Genomic DNA, 25,509 nt, shown 5'->3' with positions numbered 1-25,509 from the left:
CTCAGAACAACCTTAAGGTTGGTAGAAAAGACACTTTTAACCCTACTTTATGGGGGAGGAAACTGAATTTAGATAGTTTAAGTGGTTTTTTTCATAATAATAATGTGTATATGATGTTTTAAAGTTTGCAGATTGCTTTCCCAAAGTTATTAATTACCTCATAAAGGCAAAATATTACCTCAGAGGAGCCTGCATTCAATTTTAATATTCTATATATGTAATCACATTGTTGTTCTGTGCCATCTTTCTTCCCCTCTCCCCAAAAAAGGAAGAAAATAAATCATTGGAAAGATAAAGAAATTTTCTTAAATGCTTTAGTGAATTGAAGGGTATAAAATCTCAAACCATTTCAACATCAAAAAAATTAATGTAAAGCTCTATTAGGTTAGCTAATAAGTTAATTCTATATTCATTTATTAGCTGTCCTTCTAAAGATTTTAACATATTTAAGTTGAATTATATTTCCTGAAACAAGAAAAAATAAGCATATCTGTCACATGAGTAAAAATCATTTTCCATGTGCTGCATTTCTTATTGCTTGTAACTGTCTTCTTGACAGCAACACCTTTTCCTACTTTTCTTCATTTCTGCTCTATGGGCTATGAAACCTGCCATTACAAAAAAAGAGAGTTCTATATGAATGGGTTTGATTGGTTTGATGCTGATGTAGCAAAAATTCAATCAGCTGGTTCACATGAGAGTTTACTAGGCTCAGCAATCTGGTAAAGTAAATACTCCCAGACATGAACATCCTGAGTCAGTGAAATATCAGCTATATGAAATAATAAGGAAGCTGGGGGAAACAAAAATGAATGAGGAGGAGAGGAGAATTCAAGGGAAGGTACTCTGGGATCTAGAATAGCAAAAAAAAAAAAAAAAAAGATAGAATTAAGTCTAGAAAACAATGATACGTTTATAAACCTTCTCATCCTCCATCACCGTCTTCTGACTATGAATCTCTCTACATTTAGCCATGTGAATTCTTAGAGAAAATGTATTTAGGGTCTTCCGAAAACTAAAGTAAAAACTTTTCAGTTTGGCAGACCTGTGAAAACTTGGTGCTAAACTGGAATGACTGTTAAGAATCTAGGGTATTCTTTGTCAACATAAAGGAATAGAGTAATATTTGTATATATTGATTATCTCATTTAGCAAGACAGCTCTGTCACTCAAATGTTAGGATTTGAGTGTAAATCCTGCATCAGAAATTTACTATGTGATTCTGGACAAATTATTTAACTTCTCTTACTCTCAGTTTCCTCATCTATTGTGTGGGCATAATCATAGTATCTGACTTAGTCTTGTGACAAACGAGATACAATATTTTTTTATATAATTTTAAACTGCTATGTAAATACCAATAGATTACTTTTATTATTTTTATACTTTTGACATCCTTGATGAATATTCATTTCATAATGAAAACTTGAAGGATGATTTTATGTGTATTTAAATCAAGTAGAATACTTAATAAAAGGGTGAATAAGTACTTTGAACTTTTTTGGAGGGGTCAATAGTATTATTACTGTTATTGCAAGAAGGCACCAAAAAAAATAAGAACGCAAAAGACGATATTTAGGAGTTTCTATTCCCTGATGAACTGGCTCATACTCTCCACACTCACAGGAGATTATATTGTAAGATAATGTGTGGGTTTATTAATTTATATTGGGAGGTGTATTATACCTTGGGACAGACTGATTCTTTTCATAGGGCTTCTCCTTCCTGGCTTGGAGCTCTACTTAGGAAATCCAATTACAGATCAGCAGGTGGTTTAGATAGGCTTGGAATAAGAGAACAGGAAAATCACTGATGCTAAGTAGTTTATTCAGTCAAGGAGAGACCTAAAGAAATTATCCTTTTTTACTCGAGATGTCTGAATGTTTTTTTAAGCAGTCTGTTTCCTAGTATCCAAGAATTCAATACACTTAAATATCTGTAATTGATTAAAAATTAGTCCCAATTTTTTTTCTTTGAGGACTAATACTAAGCATTAACCTTATTTTAATGTCAAGTTAATTTTCATAGTCACTTAACTGATGATTTCTAAGTTAGTTTTAAATACAGGTCTTTTTAAAACAACAACAAAAAAATATTTTATAACAAAGCACCTTTCTTCCAGTATGTGGGGAAAGCAAAAACAGTTGAAGAGGAAAAAAGATAATAAACTCAGTGTGTCATTATAAAAAATATTTGACAGGGAATTGAAACCCAAGTTTAGTCCACATTGTCCCACTGTCACCTTGAACAAGTTACTTTATCTATTATTATGTATATTGGTGGTATTTATATAAGATAGTTTTCAAGATCTCCACATCTCATATTCTTTAATAACAATAGTAATAATGCTGTCATTTATATTGTGCTTTAATGTTTACAAAATGCTTTACAAATATCTTATTTTACCCATAAAAACCTTGGGAATTAAAATTTCTAGCATTGTCTTAATTTTACAAATGAGAAAACTGAGACAAGCAGAGATTAAATAATTTACCCAGGGTTACACAGTTAATAAGTATCTAAGACTGGTCTGGAAACTGAGACAAGCAAAGATTAAATAATTTACCCAGGGTTACACAGTAAGTATCTAAGACAGGTCTGGCCAGACCCCAAGTCCAACAAATACACTATCTTCAGTACCACCTAGTGCCTATTATATAATGAACTGTTCTTTCTTTGTGTCTTCTTATTATATTCAAGACTTTAAATTGAAAGGCTTTTAAATTAATGTTATAGGCCAGCACAGCATAAAGGTATCTATTGATGCTGAGTGACATTACACTTCTAGAGCTAGAAGGGATCTTAAACCAATCTTTGAACTTTGCAAATGAAGAAGTAATGACCTAGAGTAACTTAACTGACTTTTCTCCATTTACATAAGTAGTAACAATCTCAGGTGGTGTAGTAGATAGAGTGCTGGCTCTGGAGAGAAGACGAATCATCTTCCTGAGTTCCAATCCAGTTTCAATCACTTACTAGCTGTGTGACCCTGGATAAGTTACTTAACCCTATTTACCTCAATTTCTTCATCTGTAAATAAGCTAGCTGGAGAAGGAAGGGGCAAATTACATCAACATCTTTGCTAAAACATACCTCATTTGAGGTCACAAAGACATCAATATGAAAAAATGTCTGATTAATACCAATAAAGTAACATCCTTAAATCTAAACCTAAGTCTTTGGATTCCAACCCCTACATGATACTATGACACATTGGTTCTCTAATATCTCTAATATGTTTTGTGGGATCTGGTATTAGGATATCTTCTAATATTCAAGTCAAATTTCAAATTGGTCATCATGTTTGAAAAAATAGTCACATCTATTTATCTATCTATCTATACATATATACATACATATGTGTATATATGTGTGTGTGTGTGTATGTGTATATGTATATATAAAGAGAGAGAATTTACCCATTAGAATATTCAAATGAAAAGGACTTTGTTATTTGCCTACTGTAGATGTATAATAGGTATTTAGTAATGAAAATTTATTCAGTTTCCACTGAAGTCTTACTGCAGTGTTAATATTGTCATGATTCAGGATTGAAAGTCCTACCGGGTTTCAAAATTATGAACCTAGTCACCTACTGTGTCTATGATTTTGTCAATTTGATATTCCTTCAATTTAGGTATAACACTTAAGTGTTGCTATGACAAGAGTTTCATACTATAGTAGATGATGGGACTTCCCAAAGTTTGAAAGGCAGATCCTTGAATTCTGGCTTTATTGAGTTTTACTTTGTTAGGAGAATTTGTCATAACTCTATCTACTTCATTCACCTCCCTATTTCGCCATGATCCTTAATATATGAACTAAAGTAAGAGAAAGCATAAGCTATGTTAACATCCATGTCCTATATCTATTCTTTGTCACAATATGTTCTTGTCACAATTACAAGGATCTAGATATGGAAGGACCTTAGAGCCATCTTGTTTAATCCTTTCATTTTACAGAAGAAAAAACTGAGATCCAAGGAGGTTGTGACTTGCCCAGAATCATATAAGTAGTAAGCAATGGAGGGGGGTATAAAGCCATGATTCTTCGATTCCAGATCAAAACTTCTTCTACTCTGTCAAGCTGCATGCTTCTTCCTTTTTCTAGTAACCTCTGTATATCACGAAGACAGAAGAGATATAACCAGATGGTTTTATCCTCCTTTTATTTCCTTTGGCATTTAAAGTATCTGATGCCCAATAGAATTTCTTATGGAAAGTTTTTGAGAAAACTTGCAAGATAAATAGAATCAGGAAGATCTATAAATTTATGCTTCTACAGAAAGTGGAGAAAAGGTCTTGGCTTACCAATTCTTACCAATAACTTGGTACTGGGTGTGAGAAAGGGAGAATTAGAGTGAAGTGTGCAGAAGTATAAAAAATATTTCTATCATCAGTGAGTTGCAGTGTTGTTGGGAAAATGAAGTATACATGAGATATTTAAATAATAGAATAAGGCAGTAGATAATAAAGTGTGTAAATTGGTATAGATAGTAATTGCTAAAGGAGGTCTGAGGCAGGAAATTTATATTGTGAGAAAGACATTCAAAGGTTTTTATATGAAAATAAAATCAGCATTTCCCTTTTACCAATGAAAGGGCAGTAACAAAACACATATTTTTTTTAAATAACTTTTTATAGCCAGAACCCATGCCAGGGTAATTTTTTGCAACATTATCCCTTGTACTCACTTCTGTTCCTATTTTTCCCCTCCCTCTCTCCACTCCCTCCCCCAGATGGCAAGCAGTCCTATACATGTTAAAGAGGTTACAGTATATCTTAGATACAATATATGTGTGCAGAACCAAACAGTTCTCTTGTTGCTCAGGGAAAATTGGATTCAGAAGGTATAAATAACCCGGGAGGAAAAACAAAAATGCAAGCAGTTTACATTCATTTCCTAGCGTTCTTTCTTTGGGTGTAGCTGCTTCTGTCCATCCTTGATCAATTGAAACTGAGTTAGATCTTCTCTTTGTCGAAGAAATCCACTTCCATCATACATCCTCATACAGTATCGTTGTTGAGGTATATAATGATCTGGTTCTGCTCATTTCACTCAGCATCAGTTCATGTAAGTCTTGCTAATCCTCTCTGTATTCATGCTGCTGGAACAGCAGCATTTCTTATTTCTTACAGAACAATAATATTCTATAACATTCATATACCACAGTTTACTCAACCATTCTCCAATTGATGGACATCCAGTCATTTTCCAGCTTCTAGCCACTACAAACAGGGCTGCCACAAACATTTTGGCACATACAGGTCCCTTTCCCTTCTTTAGTATCTCTTTGAGGTATAAGCCCAGTAGAAACACTGCTCGATCAAACAGTGTGCACAGTTTGATAACTTTTTTGGGCATAGTTCCAAATTGCTCTCCAGAATAGTTGGATGAAAACACATATTATTTAAATTTTTTAATCCAAAGAAATACATTCCTATATACTGATTTTTTTCAAAAGAATTTTACAAATCTGGCCTCAGACACTTAATACATCCCGACTGTGTGACCCTGGGCAAGTCATTTAACCCCAATTATCTCAGAAAAAATAATAACATTTTAAAAGATGATAGTTGCAAGTATCTCTATCTTCAATTATATTTCAATTTTTCAATTATATTTGAAATAAAAATATTTGTTAAAGGTATCCTTTGTAATGATAAAGTGTTAAGAACATTCTGAATGTCTTCCTAAACAAATGCAAATTCAACTTTTTTTCTCAAGCAAATGAAAAATGTAGAATCCCTTATTTGCTATGTATTTGATCTAATAGTTATGATATTTCTATAATAATCCCATTTATGAATGTATTCAAAGGTCATAATGGATGCTCAGACATAGATTAGTTATGTTATTTATATCTGCAAAGAGATTACTCATGCAAACTCTTTGAATTATATAAAAACAATACCCAGGAAAGGCGTTTTGATGAAAAAAGGAAATGATAAAACAGCTAGTTTTATTTTTAATAATTGATTAAGAACTGATGTACTTTTCTACACGATATTCTATCTGATTTGGTATTTTTTCTTAAAATTGGTAAATTTCTTAAAATTCTATATTATCCCTTAGATTATATCATTGCACTGTGCTTTGGTGTTTTACATGTGGTTTAATAATATTGACACTTTGATATTTAGAATGATTAGTTCTCTTTTAACTTTTTTACATTATGCTGGTTCTACAATTATTTTCTACAGTTGTATTTGATACTTATATTAATTCCATGAGTATAAATGCTCCAAAGACAACCTCCTAAATGGTTCTTTTCTGAGCAAATACTCTGGTTCTTAGTTGAGTCAATGAATGGTATTTTTCTTTGAAGTGAACTAGAATAAATGAATTTAGTTTGGATAAAATACTATGTTGACATTGTATAGACAAAATCCACATGAACATATGGAAGAACTTTGCATTCATCTGTATAGAGAAATTGTTTTTCTTTATATCACCATTTTATATTCCTTTTTTTGGGGGGATGGGGTAAATAATTGATTTTCTTGTTGATGATGGTGTTTTCTTCTGTCCTTAATTTAATATTCCATTACAGTAGCCACCTTTAAAGCAAATTTACCTATTTTTGTAGGCTATTTTTAGTATTTTTACCTGTAACTATGGCAAGTGTTGACATGTAACATTCATAAAAGTAAAGATAACAACAGATGTTTGCAAGATGTAAGAAAAATTACTGAAAGGTCACATTTTTGTAGCTAAAATGAAGCAGAGGTTAGAGGCAAATATCTATATGATTCGGGTAATACTTTATCTCAGGTAATACTTTTGATCTTTGTTTATTCTGAGTATTTCTACTGAACCCAAGTAAGAATTTTACATTTCCCCTTTCCATGAATAAGGATGTGACAATTCTAATTATATATATAGCATATAAATGGTCTTCTACCACTTTGAATATAAAATCATTTTCTATTGGGTAATTTAGATTCAACTCACCCATTCTGGTAAGTTACTATATTTTTAAACAAAACAACACTAACAGACAAATAAAATCGCAATCACTTACGATAGGTTTTGAATTTTTTTGTAAATCCTCCTCTTCATTGATAGAATACATCTAAGGCCTTCTTTGCTATCCTCAGTCTATATTACAGTCTATTCTACTTGGAAGATTTTATTTTAAATATCCTTGACTTTCAGAATTTAAAAAAATAATCCATATATGTTAAATTATTCTTTGCTTTTCTGTCAATATTCATATTCAAATAGATGAATGAATACAGATCATTTCTACTTATTCTACTTATTCAAGTAGATAAATGAATACAGACCATTTCTAATTACTTGTTTTAATGATTTAGAGCTAAATTTGATCATATCCTGAATAATTTTCTTTAATTTATTTGCTAGCTGCAAGACAGTTTCTAGAGGAAGCTGGCAGGCTTCCACATCTACTAAAACCTGTCATTCTAGTCATCTTAGTGTAGATGCTTGCATTGCTTTCTTTCAAATTATGAACCTTTATATTTTCTACAAGTTTTGTTGCTTCTCTGAAAGATATGTTTATAGATATATCTATGAGCCTACATTATTTTAGAAGCATTATATGTATATGTAATTTTGATGAGATAGTACATCATTAATTTTATACTGTCATCATAAAAATTGTGACAGCATTCATTCTGGCACTATTTTTCTCTGCAAGTTGATGTACAAACTAAATTTGCAAAAAATAGAAGTATGTCTAACTTACCAGTATATTGCTCATAATTTCATTTGGGAGAAAATAAAGGCTTGCGCTTTTGAGTACAATATCATCATTCCTATCAATATAGGTCTGTTGTGTAGAAAAATGACATATTTTACTATATTTCTGTGACATGTTGTCAAGGATAATGATTATCAAATCAGCCTTTAGTGGATAGGTATGAACTAGTCTCTTCAAATGCACGTTTTATCAATGCATTCTGATGATAATCTCTTCTTCCTCTTTGGCAGTGAAACCCTGATAAAACACCCTTGAGCTTTGTCTATAAAATATAAAAATATTCCATTTTATTTGTCCTGACTATTTGTAGTTATTAAAAGAAATTCAAATGAAAGATTTCTTGCTGTCACATAGCAAATGGCAATAAGCTTCACAATAAGTAGAATGCATCTTGGTGATGATGTAAACTCATACTTATTTGGAAGAAATACTCTTAGCCTCTTCATATATACATAGAAGTCAATGCCTCTTTGAAGGTTAAAGTGACAAATCGCTTATAGAGCCCCTTTCATTGCAGTGTTACTCTAGGCCCATTCTCTCTCCCAGATTTAAAGAAATGAAAATAGTGAAGGTTAAGAATGACAGATGAAATATTGTCTATGAATATACATGTACATATATACACGTACATACACACACTACTCTTTTAATTTTATTTCATATTTCCCACTTTACCATTGCATATTAGCAGACTATATCATATAAAGCTTTCTAGATCATGGAATTTTGGGAAAGACAATGATAACACTGATAAGAATGGCTTGTAAAACATTGCATACAATGATATTCACTTAGTGTATATAACATACATAGATAATACATATATGTATACCTACATATTTAAACATATATAGGTATGTATATATATATATATATATATATATATATATATATATAATGCAATTATCTTCATAGAAATTCCATTTATAGCTTTCATGTGTGAAGTATGAACTGGGACTTTTGATCTTTTTTGTTGTTAGAAAAAAATGTCTTTTTCTCTTTTTTATTGCAGAAATCCAAAATCTCTACTTATGACAAAATGTGGGCCTTTATGAGTAGCAGGAGGCAGTCAGTGCTTGTCAAAAGTAATGAAGAAGGTATCCAGCGTGTATTAACCTCTGATTATGCCTTCCTAATGGAGTCAACAACCATAGAGTTTGTCACTCAGCGGAACTGTAACCTGACACAGATTGGTGGCCTTATAGACTCCAAAGGTTATGGCGTTGGCACTCCCATGGGTAGGTTACACGTCAGCTATTTGTACTTTGTTCATTAATCTTAGTTGCTGCAAGAGGATGGGAAAAAATAATGATTCCATATGCCATTAAGGATTTTTTGTTTGACCTCAACAGTATGCTTTGCTCTTGGAGTAATTAGAAGCAGGACAACATTTGCATCTTTAAATTTGAATAGTTGTGTGGAAATGGAAAGTGGATCATTATATAAGTAGTAAATATACATGTAAATGTAACATATTCTTATTGGTTACTTCTTTATTGACAATTAGCATATTAAAATGATTTTATCTATTGTTTACTACATATAGAGTAAGTTTACCTGAAACAGAAATTGAGTTGAGAGACTTATGATCTTGTCCTAGTTCCAGTACTAAATACCTGAGGTAACTAGGTAATGCATTGAATAGAATACTAGGTTTAGAGTCAGGTAGACCTGAGTTCAATTTCAGCTTTAGATACTTACTAGTTTTGTGATTCTGGGCAAATCACTAAACCTCATTTTGTTTCAATTTCCTCAACTCTAAAATGGAAATAATATTAGAACTACCTTCTCAGAATTGTTGTGAAGATTATTTGTCATAATGTTTGTAAATCATTCAGCACAGTAACCAGGACATAGTAGATATTTAAAAAGGTATTCCTTCCTTCATTCCTTTATTTTTTCCTTTCTTTTTGTGTGAGCAAATTGCTTTACTTTTTTGAAACTCAGGTTTCTTATTCATCAAAAAGAAGAGATCCTAGATAATCTTCAATGAAATTTCTATCCATAACATGATGATGAAAAAAATACAATAGCATAAAATTGAAATTTATTGAGTCAAAGTTTTAAAAACTAGTTAAATAAAGTTAGTAATAGAAGAGGATAATCTGTTTATGTTAGAACTAGAGCAAATTTCCTTAAATCACAAAAAGACAATGATGCTTTTAAAAGAAAATGGTCACAGTTGAGGCTTGCCTTGCTGAAAACTATGGATAGATCTTAGAGTCTAAATCTTTATAGGCCTGCACCATATTCCCAAAGAGGAAGGAAGCAAATGGATTTCCAGGTCAAAGGTCAATCAATACACAATCAATACACACACACACAGAGACACACACACACAGAGCAAATTGACTTAAATAACAAATTATTTATATCTATCTTTTTTTAGTTGGGAATAATATACATTGTATATGTCAAAAAATGTGAGGGTGTTGCTAGTGCTTCAGATGGAATATAAAACAACAACAATTTATGTAATTTTATATAATACTATAAGCATTCTTCATTTTGAATAAGTTTTATAAGAATGTTACCTGTTTGAAAACTTATAGGGTGTGGATTTACTTGCTTTCAACCTTTCTAAATGCTTGAGATTATGCACTTCAAAGATTTGTGTCAACACTATTTTGTATCCCAATGAGACTTATGGCAAATCTTAGTTAAAAAAAAAGGAAAAAAAGAAAATCAGTAATTTCTGAATATGTCCTTAAATGAAACACCTTATTGAACCTTCCTCCAATCCCAAATACTTTAAAAAGACATTCTATTATTTTGTTAAGACTTCTAAAAATGATACTTTTTTATTTTAAAGAGAAAATACTAAGCATCCAAATCTTGAGTGATTGAAATACTACAGTATGAGTCCTGTCACATAAAAACTTCTTTTTTCATACATATACAGCCACACAGACATACACATACACACACACACAAAAACACACACACACACACACACAGCTACACAGAAAAAGTTTCTGCTTAGACCACTGGAGGATATGTTTCAATGAGATACTTGTGATTGGGAAAATAACTCTCTATAAAATTTATTTTTAAATATATTTTTCAATTGTCCTCTATTTTATAAATTGAAGATTTCCTGTAATTTAATTCTGAATATATCCCTCAGTTAATCTCAAAAAAAATTGTAAGATAAAGGCTTTTGAATCTGGACAACCCTTGGTACTTATGGAGTGAAAAAAAGTTATTGACAACATCTCTCATGATGATAAGATAATATAACATGGTCATTTAAATCAGAACTTTTGAATCCAGAAACTTAGGTTCAGATACTACTTTAGGTATAGATTAGCTATATAATGCCAGACAAATCATAACTTCTGGAAAATAGATATGTCGATATTTTATATATTTATTGTTAATATTTATGTCGATATATTTATTTTATGTTGATATATTATTTGGAAAATAAAATATCACAGAACTGCTTTGAAGAAAACACTTTAGAAACGTATATAATTATGAATGTTATCACAATATTTGACAAGGTCTGAGCAACTGCAGATTCTTAAATGTAATAATTTTGAGGGACATACCTTTTGTCTTGTGACTTCTAGATAGAATCATTTATCTTTAAATTTCATGATTATTTTTAAACTAATGAGCTTTAGAAAAGGTATAGTGTTTACTATTATAAATCTGATCTGGTATGGAAGTGAGATTCAAAACCTGCTAGTAGAGCCTCCTGAGACTTTAATGGAAGAGAGCAATATAAACTCATATAAATTCAAAAAATCAAACTAAAAAACTGAGACTTTCACTTGGAATTATTTCAGGATGATTGTTTTCATTTCATTCCTATATATTTTCGGTACCAAAGGAAGTATGAAGCACAATGTGCATCATAATGTCATTTTCCTCTTCATCTTAACAACAAATACATGTCCAATATACTGATTTTTGAAAAAGGAATATATTTTATATATCTATTATTTTTGTGTTTTCAACATGAATCTAAAAAGAAATATATCTGGACAGGATAATTTGAATATGAAGGCATCACTATTTTGGTCATTTGCACAGTGAGATGGATTTTAAGATATTTTTTTTTTTTACTCTGCCCTTTCAATATAATTGTTTTCCTAAAATTTGAGTTAAAAACATTTAAGCCAAGACTTTGAATGAATAAATTTTTCTATTCATTCATATCATAGAACATAATTAAAATATTATTTGGAATAGGAACATTTTGAAAGCAGTTTGCATTCATAAAATTTCATCAAAAAAGTATGATCTAGAAAAAGGTATTTCACACTCCACTCCCTTAAATTAAAGACTTCACTGCAGAGAAAAAGGTTTCAGGCAATAATTTATGATCTGCTATTTCATACCTCTGCTAGAAATATGACTTCATGAATTATTTATATTTGGCTATGCCATTAATAAGCACAATATCATGGAGTTCTATAGTAATTGAGGATGAGGTTTGATTCCCCTGCTCTCCCTGTGTTTCCCTCTCCCCTATTAAAAACAAAAACAACAACAAAAACAACTTTAGGCAAACAACAATTTATATTTGCCAACTACAGTCAACTTATTCCACCCAATTATACACAGTAAATTCAATCATGAATCTTTTTTTTTAAATTATAGAACATATTAAAACATGGAAGGAAATTAGATGCTTCTTAGCCCAATGTCCTAACTTTAGAGATGTAAAAACTAAGACAGAGAGATTAAGTGATTTGCCCAAGTCCATTTAAGTAGTAAGTGACAGTACTGGGGATCAAAAACAGATCTACTGGCTCTAAATGTAGCACCATTTCTGTTGTATACAATGGTTTTTCCAGGCACAGGTAAGGAAGGAGGTTTGAAACCCATATCTTTCTTAAAAGGGGACACTGTAAAATTATATTTAAATATTTCCCAAATCATCTATCTAAAATTGATCAAATAAAGACTGTAAATCATGACAAAATATAATCTGGTATTACTTCTCTCTCATGAAAGATTAATTTGTTGCATGGGTCTGGATGATTGCAAAATGGAAACAAGTTTCTATAAGATTGTGAATGTCACAAATGTCACTTCTGAATAGGTTAGAATAAAACTTCAGACTTTGCCAACATGAGGGGGAAAAAAAAAGAACATCTCTGTTTTCTGTGATATCCACGTTGTAAGTCTTAAGTTCATAAATCTAGAAGGAATTTCAAAAGCTATTTAATATTTTTATTTTCCCTAATTACATGTAAAATAACTTTTTACATTTGTTTTTAAAACTGAGTTTTAGATTTTCTGCCTTCCTCCCCATTCTCCCTTCATTCAGAAGGCACATGTGAAGTTATGTAAAACTTTTCCATAAAAGTCATGTTGTGAAAGAAAACATAGATCCCCTCCAAAAAAAAAAAAATACTCAAGAAAAATAAAGTAAAAGAAAAGTATGCTTCATTCTGTATTCAGAAATAATCAGTTCTTTCTCTGGGTATGGATAGCATTTTTCATCAAAAGTTCTTTATAGTAGTCTTAGATAATTATATTGCTGAGAATAGCAAATTCATTTACAGATGATAATCCCACAACATTACTATATTTCACTTTGCTTGAATTCATGGAGGACTTTTCATGTTTTTTTTTTTTTTTTTTTTCTGAGAGTAAACTGCTCATCATTTCTTATACAACAGTAATATTCCATCATAGTCACATCACATATCACATATCACAATCTATTCAGTCATTGCCCAATTGATGGGCCTCTATTTACAATTCTTTTTTCTCTGAAAAGAGCTGATAAATATTTTTATATGTATGTCATTTTTTTTAAATCTCTTTTGGGATTTATGCTTAGTAGTGGTATTGTTAGGTCAAACGATATGCATGATTTTATAGCCCTTTCGGCATAGTTAATATCTTTTAACTACTTATCAAATTAGGGAATGGCTTTTAATGTTTTTATAAATTTGACTCAGTTTCCTCTATATTTGAGAAATGAGGCCTTATCAGAGAAACTTGCTAGAAGGAATTTTAAAAATTAGCAATTATAATCACTTTCAATTTGAAGAACCTGAGGCTCAGAAAGAAATGACTTGTCTAAGGTCATATAGATAAAATGTAAATGAGCTGAGATTTTAATTCAAATCCTCTGTCTTGAAGCTTTATTTTCTTTCTTCAACTGTACATAGTATGTCTATGTTGCCAAGAAGAAAAAGCTTCTTTAAAATATGGTGAATCTTTTGAAAGGGAAAATCAACATATAATGTCATTAAAATGAACAAACATTCATTTTTTTTAATCCTTGTTCTTTGGCTTATTAGTAAAGTCCAAACATGATTGTGGATGCTACTGTTTAGTTATGTACTATAATTTCTCCTGTGTGATTCATTTAGTGCATGTGTCATCACAATTCATCAATGGAAGTGTGAGACTCATTGCTGTGGTAGAGGAAAACTGAATGTGTCAGAGGCATGCTATTTAATTAGGGAGGTTCTGCTTATACCAAAATACCTTAGTGGAGTAATCAGCAACAAATACCATGAAGGTAGATGTTGGGTAAACATCTGCTAGTTTAATTATGTTTGGGCAATATTAAATTGATTCTAGAATTTAAAATCTAAAAAGATCTTTTCCCACCTTTAAAAAAAGACACATTCATTATGTTGGTAGTTTGTCAAAGACATGTGTTCTGACTTGTAATTAGTTAACTGAACCTTGCATTACTTTATATTTCTAAAGAAAGAAAGATAGAAAAAATGTCCTGTTGGAGAGGTGAAAATGGCAATTTGCAGCACTTTTCATTAAGGAATAACTAGAAATTAGAATCCATTGAAGTGCTGTTTCTTTGCTTCACTATAGGCAATAATCTATTTTATCGGAAAAGGGAACATTACTAACTAATGATGTTTTCTGCAGCATTACTTCCCCTCTTTCTGATTGCCAATGTTAAAAGCCTATTTATTCTCTACAGCTCCAATGTTGATTATAGGTACCACTTTGTGAGTAGGACAGAAAGGCACAGCAGGTCATGTGCTGACAGGAAAGCTATAGCATTGGAAAGCACATCCGGGTTAATGTCTGCTATTTGTTTCTGTTTAGCATCATTTTCTTTTACTTTCCTTTCATGGGAAAAATTCAAGGAGAAAAAAGATTAGAAAAAATGAGGTAAATATGAATAAAATACTTTTTTCCCAAGGTTCATTTTTAAGAGATTTTTCACTTTCAAATTTTTTTCTCCTTTCTTGCTTTTTCATCACCTTTCCAAAACAGTAAACAACCTGATACAGGTTTTATATATATATGCAATCATGTAAACACATTTCAATATTAGTCCTCCTATGAAAGAATATCAGAACAAAAATGAAAAGCCAGAACAATAAAAAAAGAAAGATAAAATGGTATACTTCGATCTGCATTCAGACTCCATAGTTCTTTCTCTAGATATAGATAGCATTTCCCTTTATGCATTTTTTGAAATTGTCTTGTATCATTGCAGTGTTTTAGTTTTCCCAGCAGTTTTTGTCAGATAATTATTTTTTATTCCAAAATCTCCAAAGATTCCACAAGTTTCTGTAATAATTTATTACTGTGTTCTTGTGTATTTAATTTATTCCAATGATCTTTCTTAGTCAGGACCAAATAATTTTGATAATTGCCACTTTATAATATAGTTGTATATATGGCTAGGCTATATTCCTTTGTAATTTTTCATTAAATTCCTTGATATTTTTTATCTTTTTTTTCCAGATAAATATTGTCATTATTTTTTCTAACTCTATCAAATAATTTTTGATAGTTTAATTGATAAAGCTTTGAATAAATAAAGTAGATTAGGAAGAATTATCATTTTTATTATATTGACTTGGGTCTCCCATGACCAGTTGACATTTTCCCAGGTGTTTAGATTTGACTTTTATTTATTAGTTCAATTTTTTTTTTGCTTTCATTTTTATTAATCTGTCCTTCGATTTTCAGAATTTCTAATTTGGTATTTAATTGGAAATTTTTAATTAGTTCTTTTCCCAAGATTTTTTAGTTGTGTGCCCAATTTATTGATCTGCATTTTCTTCATTTTATTCATGTAAGCAGCTAGAGATATAAAATTTTCCTTAAGAACTATTGTTGCTGCATCCCATACATTTTGATATATTTCCTCATTTTATTATTCTCTTTAATGAGAATTTTTATTGTTTTTATGATTCATTGTTTGAACCACTCATTGTTTAGGATTAGGCTATTTAGTTTCCAATTAATTTTTATCTATCTTTACTATTGCCCTTCATTACATATACTTTTATTGCATCATGATCTGAAAATGATGCATTTAATATTTTTGCATCTCTTCATTTGATTTTGACGTATTTTTGTCCTAATACAAGAAAGAACTTAAAGAGATGAACAGAATTTTAGAAAAAATAGATACAAGTTCTTTCTTCTTTATATTATAAAGTCCAAAAAATTTTAAATTATCTCTCCTAGATCTATTTTTGAGGTGAGTAGTTTAAATGAGGTGCTTTATGTCTTTATCTATTTTCTTTTCATTCTTTTGATTTCATTTGACTGATTCTTGTTGTATCATAGAGACATTAGCTTCCATTTTCCCAGTTCTAACTTTTAAGAAATTATTTTCTATCTGAAGCACAAGACTATGCAAGTGTCAGTGTTGTCAAATTATCCATGCATATGTTTTGAAAATAAAAAGCTTTATAAAAAAATAAAAAATATTTTCTTCAGTGAGTGTTTGTACCTCCCTTTCCATTTGGCCAATTCTATTTTTAAGGAGTTGTTTTCTTCAGTCAGTTCTTATGCTTTCTTTTCAAAGTTGTTGACTCTTTTTTCATAATTCCCTTCCATAACTTTCATTTCTTTTTCCACATTTTCTTTTACCTTTTTTACTTGATTTTTAAAATCCTTTTTGAGCTCTTCCAAGAGGACTTTTTGGGCTTGAGACATATTCATATTTCCTCTTCTGAGTTTGTGTTTGTATCTTCCTTTGTCACCACAGTAGTTTCTATGGTCAAAGCTCTTTTTTATTATTTGCTCATTTTTAAAAGTTGAGCTCTGCACTTAGAGTACAGGGAGCACTGTCCCCTTCTTCTTGCACTGATTGGCAGGGGATGTGGTCACTGACTTTCTCTGCTGGTGTATTTTTCTTCTATTGTGCTATACAGAGCTAGCAGTTTGCCTCTGCACTGGAGCTGAAAGTCTCACAATTGGCTTGTTACAATACTGACTTGGTGAGCCCAAACTGTGGAATCTGGTCTCTGATCTGTGCTGTGACTAACAGCCTCTTGATGGCTTTCCCAGAAACCACCTGAACTGTGTTGTGCTCCCCTTTTACTTATGTGTAAGAGACCTTTCCTGAAGTCCTTTTAAGTACTTTGGCCTGGAAAATTGTTTCATTCTATCTTTTTGTGGATTCTGGCAGTCCAGAATTCAGTTAGAAACTTAATTTAACATTTCTGAAGGAAACTGGGGAGAGTACAGTCTACTTTCTGGCTTCTTTCTGCCATCTTGGTTCCATCCTCAGTAAAATGCTTTTTAAGAAATTTTACATAAAATTTTATTAAAGGCCTTTTTTTCTCACCAACCCCCATAAAAAATATTTTGTATTCTCATCAAATTAATTGCAAGAAAATAATCTATCCTTTTGTCTATTAAAGTTCTCACTAGCATAAATTATATATATATGTATTTTTTTCAGTAAAGAACATAGAGCTAAGTTTTCCAGATTCCTGTCTAATAACTGATGAGTAAATCACCATTAGAAAAACTCTCTCTTGGGAACTTTAGAATTATTGGTGGTTTTTTCCTTTTTTTTTTTTTTTTTTTTGGTTGGGGAAAGAAGAAAATATAGAGAAAATAAAGGCAAGAGAGAAAGAAAAAAGAAGAAAGAGAGGAATAATTAATAAAGATCCATAAATTTTGAAGCAATCATAGCTTTTGATATTTATTGCTTTGTGATGCTGAGTAAATTACTTGCTTTCATTGCTGTTAGCTGTACTCTAAGGTTATAAATTGTAGATTATATTTCTACTTTTATTGGTAGAAAGAAAGAGTTTTCTCATCTTGGAGTAAAATCACTGTATCTCAAAATGTTTATATCTCTTCATACGTACATAGATATGTATATGTACACACATCTATGCTTGCATAATGCCTATGCAGATGCTTACATGGTTTTATACATATGACAGAGTGAGGGAAAAAAAAGCAAAGTAATATATGGTATATTTGAATAATACTAGAAATTAGAAATATATGTTGTAAAGGCAATATGAGATTTCATTTATTTTTTTTTCTTTTTAAAGCACATTTTATAGCTTTCTTTTTTTTTCCACTGTGTGATAATAAAAGATTTACAATTGGTAAAATAAGAACTATACTATTTGTTTAAGACAGATGACAGTGTTTATAAAAATAGAAATCGTACGAGAAGCAATTTTACCTCTTCTTTGCTCACAGTCCATCTCCGATATTTCTAATCCATCACATAATAAGCACTGTAATATTCATCATTACGTATGCATAAAACTGCTGGCCTTCAGTTCTTCAGTTTCTCTAAAATGAATGAATACATTTGTCTTCATTAGTTGAACATAATGCACAAAATGGATGCAAATTATGTATCCTTCTGCAGGTCAAACCTCAGATAAAATTGTATTCCATTCTTTTATAATATGAGCAGTGTTCTTTAAATTCTGGGGAAGTGATTTTCTGCTTCTGTGTTTAAATTTGAAAATTTGAAAGAATTTTTTAAAAAAGAAATTCATCATACAGCTCAATAAAAGCCATTATCCCTGGGGTAAGAGTGGGGCACCCGGGAAAGGAGGAAGATAGATATTAGGTTTTGTGTCATTATAAATTTTAGCCTATGGGGACCTATGCACACACATAATTCTTTTGGAAACAGATAGTTTTAATGTATTTAACTTTCATATGGTTAGACTGGTTAACTTAGTTAGTTAAAGCTTTGGTCTGATATTCTTCCTGGGAGAATTTTTTTTAAAGGCAAGTAGAAGTGGAACCTAGTTTTCAAAAGATAAAATTTAAAAAATTTTAAAAAATTTAAAAAACCCTTCACAAGCAGTGAAGTGAGGTTCTTCTTTACTTAATTCCTTCCTAAAATGGATGAAAGCATTATAATATATGAGGCTGGATTTGAAGCCACATCTTCCTAACTCCAGGCCCAGAATTCCATCTACTATACTACATAGCTGCTTCTAAGCATTCTATAAAAGTGTTTTCAAATATAGGGTGTTTCCTTACTGTAGCAAAAGACCTATTTGCAGAAGATGGAACAAACTTTTGTATAAAACCAAAGAGTTATTGGCTTTGAAAAGACATTCATTTATATTTCATCAGTCTATCTGCATTAGTCTCTGACAAATCCCAGATTTTGTTAACTCTTGGCCTTGGCCTTGACCTATGATGAATCTTGGTGGGGAATGATTGCACACTGATTTAGGCAAATGTGTTACAGAATTGAAGGACATTTTACTTAAAAAGAGTATTGTTGAAATTTTATTTTTACTTTTGGTTGACATAATAGCCTATATAGTAAGGGAGTTTACTCTGGATACTACATGCTTTCAATTTTGCCTCAAATATATGACACATGATCTGAATAGGGACAGGAATTGAATTGTAATTTTATCAGCATAGGAAACTCCTTCTCTGAATGCAGGCAGATACTTCCTTTGCAACTTATAGTCCTAAAGTAAAGCCTAAATCACTAATATCTTACTCAATCTGACCAAGATCATGTATTCACAGTAGAATTTGAACCTACTTGTAGGTGCTGAAGCTGACTCTCAACCTCTACTTTAGACTTTCTATCTACTTTACTATGTTGCTTCTCATCTGAAAGATTATAGATCTTAAAATTATGCATTTTTAAGAGAGGAGAATCCTCTATTAGTAAGAAACAAGTAAACTTTTCATAAGCAATATTTATAGCCTCTACATTTCACAATTCTCTGAAAAATGTCAAGTATTACTTAGTGCTATGTACAAAGGAGTTGTAATTTACACAAAAATGGAGTATACCCTTATTAATATAGTAATCCAAAGTGATAAAAATTCACATTTTTTGTAAAGAAGTTTAAAAGTAGGAAAGCATCCATAGACAGGCAACAATGATGTGCCATGCCACATATATGATTGATTTGAGGAACTAAGGATATTTATTCTATAGAATAGAAAACTCAAAAGTAACATGATAACTATCTTCAAATATTTTAGAAGTTATAGTTTGGAAGAAAGGTTTTTTTGTTTGGACCCAGAGTTCTGTAATAGAAGCAATGGATAGAAGTAGCAAGGAGTAAAATTTAGACTTCATATCAGAAAAACAAACAAATTAATCAAAGCTTTCCTAACAATTAACACTTTCTTGAAATATGGTAATTTCCCTACTAATGGAGATCTTCAATGGGTTATTCCCATACTTGTATCATAGATAATAATATTGTGATAAAGTCTTCTTCGTGTGCTATTGGTTCAGTCATTTTAGTCATGTTAGACTCTTTGTGAGCCAGGTGGGTCTTCTTGGCAAAGATAGTGGAGTGATTTGTTATTCTCTTTACCAGTTCATTTTAGAAATGAAGAAACTGAGGCAAACTGAGATAAGAGATTTGCCTGGGGTCACATAGCTAGTAAGTGTCTGAAGCTGGATTTGAACTTAGATCTTCTTGACTCCAGGCCCTGCAGCCTGTCCACTCTGCTACCTAGCTACCCACTTAAGTGTGTAGGAGGGGCTTACCAAGTGTATGTCAATGTCAGGAACAGAGAGAAATATATACAAACACATATGTGTGCATATACATACATGTGTGTACACACACATATCCACAATACTCCATTATATGTTATTAACAGCCATCCACCTTTTCTCTCTTTTCTATATTAGTCAAAAGATACTTTTCTAGATAGGAAATGCAGAGTTTGAACAAAAGACAATTGGTAAGATTCATTCTGTGTAATTTAGATTTTTGATACACTTTTTTATAATTTAGATGAATATCTCTTCCTTAAGCAAATCTGCTATGATCTAAGAGCTTGAATCTTCTAAGTAACCTGCAAAAGAGTATTCAAAGAGAAGATGTTTCCACAATGTAGTGAAGATTCTTGTTTTCACAATTTAGAGATTATTCTTGTTCATATATGGATTAGACTAAATAATTATAGAGATTCATTACAATTATGAAATCATGTGATTTTATGACAGGGTCATAGATCCATTGAAGTATTAAGTTCAGTGTTTCAAGGGAGCCTAGAAATTGAGGATCTATATCTGGGTCTCTGACACTGAAATGTTTTTCAGTTTAGTTTAGTATGCTTACAATTGAAGTTCCTTAAGACAACAATTTGGGATTAATACTCTTATTGTGGGCCATATTTCAAAGTTTACACAGATGCCTAGAGAAGTGATAAATCTGAAAAAGACTAAAGTTATATATTATAGTCTTCATCAAGGAGAGTAATACAAAGCTCTTTATATTCTTTGATTGGATTACTTTTAATTAAGAACATAAAAAATCAGCATCATTTCATAATTAAGTGATAGAACTTTAAACCATGTAAAAATTTGATAGGAGATGCTAAGCTCTACTAGTAAGCCAATGTACTATAGTGTAAAGCATAAGATACCTTTGAGTCAAATTGCACTTCTGACATTTTGTAACCTGAATCAAATTGCTTAAACTCCCTTTGACTCAGTTTCCTTTTGTCAAAGATGAAGGAGTTGGATTATATAACTATATCTCTTTCAACATGTGATAAAACAAAAAGGATATGTCATCTATCTAGAATGGGAAGACATTTTGGTGACTCTTTCTCATTTATTGACCACTTATATTCTGTAACCCAATAGAACCCTTAGAGTTGGGAAAGATGTTAGAGTTTATCTGATTTGTACTTGTACATTTGCAGTGCCAGCATGTTCAAGTTGTTATTGTCTTTCAGTAGTTTCAGTAGAGTCTGACTGACTCTAAGACTGGGTTTTCTTGACAAAAATACTAGAATGATTTAGTATTTCCTTTTCCAGATGAGGAAACTGAGACAAGCAAAATTAAGTGACTTGTTCAGTATCATATAGAAATTAAGTTTCTGAGGTTGGATTTGAATTTAGGTATTCCTGATTCCAAGTCCAGTGCTCTATCCACAGCTCCACCTACCTGCCCAAATGTGATTAGGTAAAGTTTCTTAAAAAAAGAGTATCTTGAAGATGTTAGAATATCCATAAATATATTTTGTATAAGAAATATGTATATACATGGGTGCACAATTAATTCATATTACGTAGCTCTAAATAAGCATAAAAACTATAAAAGCACCAAAGAGTAATGAGCATTAAAAATAAGAACATTAATAAAATATGCTTGATTAATTGGACTTAACTTGTTACATTACAACATGAATATTTAAAAGTAGGGTATCTTGAGACAAAAAAGATTTAAATATGATTGTGCAGGGCCTGTGCTGTTAGTTAGAATGCATACAATGTTTCCATAAAGGAGGATAAAATGAATTGCTTCTGACCTTTTTAATTGATTTTAGATTGTAGAAACCAGGGGTGAAAGTGAAAGCTTTGAGAAGAAAAAAAAAAAAAAAAAAAAAAAAAGGGAGATGACTACAGTATGATTGGAATGATTTCAGCCCACTCTGCAGGAGCTTCAGAGCTTGGGAACTTGCTGAGAAACTTTTTTAAGAAGCCATTCATTTATCAATAAGTGTTCACAAGAAGTTAGAAAGTAATGCTGATTTCATTTGTGGCTTTTATGCTTTTCTGGTATGCAGAAACATAATAAAAGAAAAATTGTAAGCTGGTAAAACAAAACAAACTTGATTTATTTTCAGGTTTATACTAATGTTATAGACAAAGAAACAATGTGGAAGTTGTATTCTTTACATTAAATAACTATACCAAATATCACCTAGCACTGGAAAAATATAAAAGCTTCAATCTAAACAATGAAATTTTTGTAATAATATCAACTTAATCATAATTAGAGCTAGCATTATATGGTACTCACTATGTGCCAGGCACTATATTAAGTTCTTTAATTGCTATCTCATTTGTTCCTCACAACAACCCTTGGAGGTAGGTGTTCTTATTATATCCATCTTGCAGTTGAGAAAACAGGCAAACAGAGGTTAAGTGGCTTACCCAGGGTCATAGCTAGCAAGTGTCTGATCAGATTTAAATTCAGATCTTCTTGCTGCCACTATATGCACTACCTTATTTGATCCTTATAGCATTTAAAAAAAAAAAGGCACCTTATCTTCACCATTACATATGTGAAGAATTGAACCTCATATAGACTTAGTAACTTGCATAAGATCTTTTTTTCTGGCAGAGCAACAACCAGATCTTGTTTTCTGATTTGTTGTCCTATGATCATTATTTTATCATATCAAAGCTTCTTCACAAAACTCCTAAAATAATATTAATAGTATAAATCCAGTTTGTGTATCCAAAAAGAATTAAAGTTTAGTAAGCCCACAAAACAACATTATGAGATAGGGTAAAAATAAATATCAACTCTTTTTTACATATGGAGAGGTTAAATGGCATTCTCAAAGTTAATTGGATGTCAAAGCCAGACCTTGAATTTCCCCTACTAAACTTATATCTAGAGATCTTTCATTTTGTAATCCATGCCTTTTCATGATTCCATCCATTGTCATTGTAGACAAATATGTATAATTTACCTTATAGGCTTATTTGTGTGTAAACTTAATTGCTATCAAATTAATAATCTAATATCACTGTGATTTTCACTCAAATTAGTTAATCCTGTGTGTTTATATACAGCATTATATCTCTCCACAATTTCTTACCCATGCTATTGTATACAGTAAGCATTGTTGTAAGCTTATTTTGAATAGGATCTTAGATTTAGTGCTAGATGTATCTTAGAAGTCATTAAGTCCAAATCCTTCATTTTACAGATGGGAAAATGACATCCATATACATGAAACAAATTATATAAAGGCCATAAAAAAAAGTAGGGGTAAATATGAGAGCAATTATAGAAATACAATCGACAAGACTTGGTCATTGCCAAGAAATAAGTATTCCTCCAATACTCAAGATTCTTAAATTTTCTTTTATCTTTTGGAAGGGGTTCTAATAGAACATAAATTCTAAGACCAAATTATTAGACCAAATATTTATTCATTATCCTTTGAAGACTATGTTCATGTTGGTGAAAATATTCTACAACATATATTTCAGTTTCAGTTCAGAAATCTGCATGTGATATAGGCTATCATTATATGTAAGTTAAATATATAAGACAAGCTTTCTTAGGATATTTTTTGCTCTCCAGGGACCTTGAGTTAGTTATTTGAAGGAATCATCACTGCATGGCACTACTGTAGTTGGTAGCCTAGCAACCTGTTTCTTTTCAATTGAATGGGACATAAAGAAAACCTCAATATTTATTACCTGATAAATTTTTTGATTGGCAATATGCCTACTATATGCAAAATCCTTTGCCAAATGTGTGAGGTAAAAGACAAAGCAAAAGAAAACCAAGCCCAGCTTTTGACCTCAAGAAATTTGTATGCCACCTGGGAAGTGAGAGACACAATATGCAAAGATATATAAAATAAATGAATAATATGAATAAGTCAAGGGGATTCAACAGAAGAAGCAGGGAAGTTTGTCTAAATGAGATGGCATATATGAATCTTGAAGAATCTAAGACTTCTCAAAGACAGAAGAAAAGAGGGATACCATTTGTGTTTTCTGGGCAAATTTCAAAAGCACAATGCAATGGAAGATGTAATGCCAATTCAGTGAATGAGTGGAGTGGCTTGGCTGGATTATAAAGTACATGAAAGATTCTGGAAAAATTCAGACTATGAAAGGCTGTAATATATGTGACATTTGTAGTTTACCCAGAGGGCACCAAGGAGGCCGATGTGCCATGAAAAGATAATTTTCACTGTTAGATAGAGGACAGATTGGAAATTGAAGAAATTGACACAAGTTCGATTAGAGATGGTAAGAGATGGAACTTCAATGCTGGTCATATAGGGGTGTATTCAAGAGATTTCATCATAAAAGTACAATTGAAGAAATGTAGTAAATTCTTTAACGTGGTAGGGAGAAGTGAAAGAGAATATCACAGCTAAACTGTGATATTAATTTGGGAAACTTGTGAAAAGGCATTGTTATATAAAGAATATATGATACCACACTTAACTAAACTTTAAATATATCTAAGTTTATATATTTTTTTTTAAAACTGGTATTCTCTAACAAAGTAGGAAGACTCACATTTTGCATTTTGTTAGTTTATTTCCTAATGATACCTTAAATCTATCATATCTAGGTAGCTAGGTGGCTCAGTGAATAGAGCGTTGAGTCTGTAATAAGGAAAACATGAATTCAAATACTGCTTCAGACACTTAGTAGCTGTATGACTCTGGGCATGTCACTTAATTTGTGTTTATTTCAGTTACAGCAAGAATAAAAGTGATAATATTAGCATTTTTCTCCCTTAGTTGTATTGAGGATCAAATGAGATATTTGTAAAGTGCTTAGTACAGTACTTGATACATTGTTGTGGTTAAGCTATTCTATCATGTTTGATTTTTGTGGCCCTAACGACACCAATTATGTCCTTTGGGTTTTATTGCCTAACACATAGTAATATTTTCTTCTTCTAGAAAGTCACCTTAAAGGTTATAGTCCAGTTACATCTCTCAGCTAGTTTTCAATATTTTATCCTACCTTTTCTCCTCAATCTCTGTTCTTGGTATCCTTGTGGAGGCTACAAATAGAAGTCTGCTGGGTGAAGAGACTCTATATTTCTACTTTTTGC

The 25,509-nt window shown here is 31.2% G+C and overlaps 1 protein-coding gene across 3 annotated transcripts in view; it reads left to right on the top strand.

Moving 5' to 3' along the window:
- GRIK2 (glutamate ionotropic receptor kainate type subunit 2) overlaps positions 1-25,509 on the top strand; it is an 827,779-nt gene that overhangs the window by 777,994 nt on the left and 24,276 nt on the right. For all 3 annotated transcript variants that reach the window (XM_031964481.1, XM_031964483.1, XM_031964482.1), the window contains one exon: positions 8,739-8,964. In XM_031964481.1, the coding sequence (XP_031820341.1) occupies positions 8,739-8,964 (226 nt within the window). The remainder of the gene's footprint in view (positions 1-8,738; positions 8,965-25,509) is intronic.

The sequence above is a fragment of the Sarcophilus harrisii genome, chromosome 4 (assembly GCF_902635505.1).
Source record: "Sarcophilus harrisii chromosome 4, mSarHar1.11, whole genome shotgun sequence".
In the NCBI taxonomy this organism is placed as follows: domain Eukaryota; kingdom Metazoa; phylum Chordata; class Mammalia; order Dasyuromorphia; family Dasyuridae; genus Sarcophilus; species Sarcophilus harrisii.
The sequence above is the reverse complement of the archived record's forward strand: the minus strand, read 5'-3'. Positions and strand labels throughout refer to the sequence as shown.